Raw genomic sequence first — 5,246 nt, forward strand, 5'->3', positions numbered from 1 at the left:
TCCTCTGTCTTCCGAACTCTGTGGGAAAAAAAAAAGAAACAGGAATTAGTTTCATGTTCAGAGGAGGAGGAGGAGGAGGAAGAAGAGAAGGAGGATGTTGAAATGTAAGGTAGACGTGGTAATACGAGGAGGGAGGGAAGGAAGGGAGGAAAGGAGAAGGGAAAGAAGGAAACGAAGGAGGGGAGGAAGGAAGAGAGGAAGGAAGGAAAGGAGATGGAAGAAAAAAGAAAAAGAATGGAAGGGAAAGATGGAAGGAAAAGAATTATGAAAAGAAAATAATGAGGCAGAGAGAGAGAGAGAGAGAGAGAGAGAGAGAGAGAGAGCAAAACTAGACGGAAAGAAAAAAAGGATGAATAAATTAATGACTCTCTCTCTCTCTCTCTCTCTCTCTCTCTCTCTCTCTCTCTACCGCAAGGAATACATTTACAACCACAAACTCATGAGAGAATGACAGAGGAAGAGAGAGAGCGAGAGAGAGAGAGAGAGAGAGAGAAGTACATAAAAAGGAAAAAATAGGAATGGAGGCTTATCTCTCTCTCTCTCTCTCTCCCGCTGTTCTGTGGTGAAGGGGGCGGAGTAGTGGGGAGGAGGGAGGTCAAAGGTCAGATAGGGGTCAGTTAGGAAATAAGGAAGGACGGAAGGAAGGAAAGAAGGGAAGGTAGAAAATGAATAATTGAATGAAGAAAATAAGGAAGGATGGGAAAGGAAGGAAGGAAAGGAAGGAGTGGAATGAAAAGAAAGATATAAATGTAATGATAATGATACTGCTAATAATAATAATAATAATAATAATAATAATAATAACAGTATACAATAAGAAGAACAACAACAACAATAATATAGGTAATGATGATAATAATAATAAAAAGTAACAGTAGTATTGGTAGTAGTAGTAGTAGTAGTAGTAGTAGTAGTAGTAGTAGTAGTAGTAGTAGTAGTAGTAGTAGCAGTAGTGGTAGGAATAGTAGGTAGTAGTAGTAGTAGTAGTAGTAGTAGTAGTAGTAGTAGTAGTAGTGCTAGAAATAGTAGAAGTAGTACTAATAGTAGGTAGTAGTAGTAGTAGTAGTAGTAGTAGTAGTAGTGCTAGAAATAGTAGAAGTAGTACTAATAGTAGGTAGTAGTAGTAGTAGTAGTAGTAGTAGTAGTAGTAGTAGTAGTAGCAGCAGTAGTAGGAAAAGTAGGAGCAGTAAATAAGGTAGTGACAAACAAGGAAGAAAATAACGAATAAAGAAGTAGAAAAAAAGAAAAAACAAGGAAAATAACTAACATAAGGAAAAACTAACACAAGGAAAAAAATAACAAAAACACAAGGAAAAAAATGCAAACAAGGAAAATTAACATAAAAAAAATAAAAATAAAAGACAAACAAAAAGACAATAAGATAGAAATAAGATATAACTAAAGATAGAATAAATATATGAATAGAATCAACTAAAAAAAATCATTATAAAAGGCAGAAATACATTGAAGAGAATTAAAAGATGGAATTGAATTTAACTTGCATGTAATTAACTTAAATACGTAATTAAATATGTGATGACAGTAGGTATATACGAAGTTAGATAAATTTATGATAAAAATATAGATAAAAATTTTTTTAAAAAAGAAGGAAATGAAGAAGAAAACAAAAAAGATGATGATACGAAAATAAAAGAATAGGAAAATTGTAGAAAACGTAATTATAAGAGAAAACAGAAAAATAAAAGAAATAGATATAGCAGAAAATTGTGTAAAAAGAAAAATGAAAGAAAGAAAGAAAAGAATAAAAGAGAATGAATAATTCTGATGACACTTGGAATACAGAAAACAATAATAATAAAAAGATAACCAAATAAACAGAAAAAAAAGATAGAAAATAGAGAAAAATGATAATAAAAGAATGAGAACAAAAAAAAATAGATGACACTTGGAACACAAAGAAAATAAGATAATCAAAGAAACAGAATAAAAATAGAAAAGAGAAAATAATGGAGAAAAACAGAATAGAAATAAAAATTTAAAAAAAGGGGAATTGATGATGGAAAGATTGAAAAATAAGAGAAAATAATGGAAAGCAGGAAATAGAAAAAGAGAAAACTGAAAAAAATAGGAAACAAAGAAAAATGTGATAAAATATAAGAAATAAAGACTGGAATAGAAAATGAGGAAAAAAATATTGAAAGCCTGATAAAAAGAATGGGAGAAATAAAAAAATGCGATATAAGGGGAAAAATATGATAGAAAGACCAATAAAGAATGAAAAAAGCAGAATATGGGAAATAAGAGGAAAAAAATATAATAGAAAGACTGAAACAAACGAAAAGTGAATAGAACGTAAATAGAAAACAGAAAAGATGAAGGAAAAAGAGAATGGAACAAATAGAACAAACAGAAAAGATGAAAGAAAATAAAGGAAAAATAAAATAAATAAAAATAAATAGATGAAAGAAAAAAGAAGAGAATGGAACAGAAATAAAAAAACAGAAAAGATGAAAGGAAAAAATAAAAGAATAGAACAGAAATAGAAAAGAAAAAAGATGAAAGAATAAAAAAAGGATGGAACATAAGTAGAAAACAGAAAAAAGATGAAAGTAAAAAAGAAGATCAAAAGAAAAGAGAATGAAATAGAAATAGCAAACATAAAAAGATGAAAGGAAAAAAGAAGAGAAAGGAACAGAAATAGAAAACACAAGAAATATTAAAGAAAAGGCACTGAAAATAAAAAAAATATGCAATTCACAGAAAACATAAATAGAAAATAAACAAAATGAAGAAGGAAAGAAGTAAACAAAAAATATGCATAAACAAACTTCATGTAGGATAGATAAAATCATCCTGTCTGCGGAAATGACACACACACACACACACACACACACACACACACACACACACACACACACACACCAAGCAAGACAAACAAACAAATGTACACACAAACAAACAAACCACACCATTACACACAAGCACTAACAATAAAACAAAAAAAATATTCCCAGTAAAAACACACAAACTCACACAAACATGACAAACAAAAACAAAAAAATACATTCACCAGTAAACAAACACTGACAAACAAGGCACTCACCAACACACATACAACCACACAAACACAGATACACACAAAAAAACAAACACGAAAAAACATTATAAAAAAAACTCACCAGTAATCTTGCACTGTTTGCTCTTCTTGGGAGTGACGGTGATGGCGGCGGCGGCGGCGGAGACCGTAACAGCGGCGGCGGCGGCAATGCTATCCCCTCCACACAACCCTCCTCTCACGCCATGCCCTTTGACCTGACCTGACCTCTGCTTGCGGGGGGAGGTCAGGACGCACACCGAAGCGGGCGACGACGCGGCAGAGCTCAAAACATCCAAGATAACACCGTGACCTTGACCTCGCTTGGCACCCGCGCAGTCCAGGTCACGGGAGGTCACGGAATCGCGCGCTTTGACCCACTGGAAGCCGTCGCGTGACCCGGAGATCGGCGTGAAGGAGTCGGGGTCAAAGTTCCATCGTTTTCTGAAGGTCTGCGCCGCGTGGGTTAGGATTTCTTCGGCTAGTTTGAGGTTTTCTTTGCTCTCGTTGTGACCTAGGTGTGTGAGGGCGCGGCGGGCGGTGGTGTGGGCGTGGGTGTAGGCGTGGTGGTTGTAGGCCTGCTGCTGGGGGTGTGGGTGCAGGTGTGACCGCATCATCAGCATCCTCATCTCCCTCTTGCTCGGGGAGGGCGGGGGCGTCGTGCAAGGGGAGTAGGTGATCATGGCGTCGGTGCTCAAATTTGTATCCTTGCGTAAGGGGGTATGGTTGTAAACAGCAGTAGTGGTGGTAGTAGTAGTATACAGGAGGTTACATCACACCACTGCTTTCCCGCTTATTTTTTTTCTGCTTGCTACTTCTACTGCGTATTAATCTTCACAGCACAACGCAGCAGGAGAAGCAGTAGTAGTTATCTTGGGGTAAGCAGGTAACTCAGGTTCTTCTGCTGTGGCCTCCTGGGGCGGTATGAACAGCAGGAAAGTCACTGTGTCTCCTGTTACACGTCCACACGGCAGAAGGCGCAGCAGAAGGGGCTGAAGCAGGGATCGAAGCAGCTAGGGCCGTTTCTGCTGGATATACACACACAGCAGAAGGGACACACAAACACTACTTTTGCCGTTTTTTCGTCCTCAAACAGCAGAAGGCGCAGTAGGAGGCGCTGTAGAGGCTGTAGCACAAAACCAAGCCACTTTCTGCTGGAAATACACACAGCAGCAGGGCCACACAAACACTACCACTGCTGATATTAGCCTCCACGCAGCAGAAGGCGCAGTAGGAGACGCTGAAGCAGGGACTCTTGGGTTTCTGCTGGATACACACACCAGCAGAAAAAACACACACTATTACTCCTCCTGACGTCTTTCTATATCCCGTAGTAGGCGCTGACGAAGGGGATGGGAGGGGGCGAGTGAGAGCTAAGACCGGTATCTTCTGCGTCTGCTGTGCCGTGGGGAGGTTCCTGCCGGCGGTACGGGCAGCAGGAGGAGCACAGCGTTAATGTTCCTTCACCTGCTGGGCCGCCGAAGTTTATACCACGGCCACGGACATTTAACTTCAAAAAATGGCGCGATTTCTCGAGGCTCTCCCGCTCTCCCTGTCTCTCCCTCGCTCTCCCAACGGTCTGCTAAGCGCCTCCCACCCTCCCACTCACACGCACACACACACATACACGCCTACACCAATGGCAGGACGAGTTACCCAACGGCCTCCCGCCCCCCTCGCTGCTGCCATTTCAAAGTCCAATGATTCTGTATTTGCCTGAACTTTACCATCCACACCCGCCCATATAAACGCCCATATCCACATCCACACACTATCCACATGGTTATACTATCCCCAGGGGTCTTCTGCTATCCTTCACCTACCCATTGACACCTAGATCATCCCCCTGAGTCCCCTGGAAGAGCTGTAAATGAGGGATGATATGGAGGTCATGTCTCAAGGTAGCGGCTAACCCATCCACATACGCTCCCAAAACATTACCATATCCACATCCACAGACTATCCACATGTCTATACTATCCACAGGGGTATTCTACTATCCTTCACCTACCGCCGGACCCCTGGAAGTCCCCCTAAGTCCCCTGGCAAAGCTGTAAATTCGGGGTAAACAAGAAGATGCGAAACCAGGATTTGACCGATCCACATACACTCTCTAAAACCTACCCATATCAGCAGCCACACGCAACCTACATGTCTCTGTTACGTACAAGGAGCTTCTAATACCCTTCTT

The 5,246-nt window shown here is 40.0% G+C and overlaps 1 protein-coding gene across 1 annotated transcript in view; it reads right to left on the bottom strand.

The window, feature by feature from the left end:
- The window catches only part of LOC127006230 (uncharacterized protein DDB_G0271670-like), a 6,045-nt gene extending 1,386 nt beyond the window's left edge, over positions 1 to 4,659 (bottom strand). Inside the window, exons 1-2 of the mRNA XM_050875844.1 lie at positions 3,141 to 4,659; positions 1 to 18 (exon numbers count right to left, since the gene is read on the bottom strand). The exon at positions 1 to 18 is cut by the window's left edge and continues 1,386 nt beyond it. Coding sequence (XP_050731801.1) covers positions 1 to 18; positions 3,141 to 3,738 — 616 coding nt within the window. The 5' untranslated portion in view covers positions 3,739 to 4,659. The remainder of the gene's footprint in view (positions 19 to 3,140) is intronic.
- Between the last annotated feature and the right edge of the window lie 587 nt (positions 4,660 to 5,246).

Source organism: Eriocheir sinensis, chromosome 32 (genome assembly GCF_024679095.1).
Source record: "Eriocheir sinensis breed Jianghai 21 chromosome 32, ASM2467909v1, whole genome shotgun sequence".
In the NCBI taxonomy this organism is placed as follows: Eukaryota; Metazoa; Arthropoda; class Malacostraca; order Decapoda; family Varunidae; genus Eriocheir; species Eriocheir sinensis.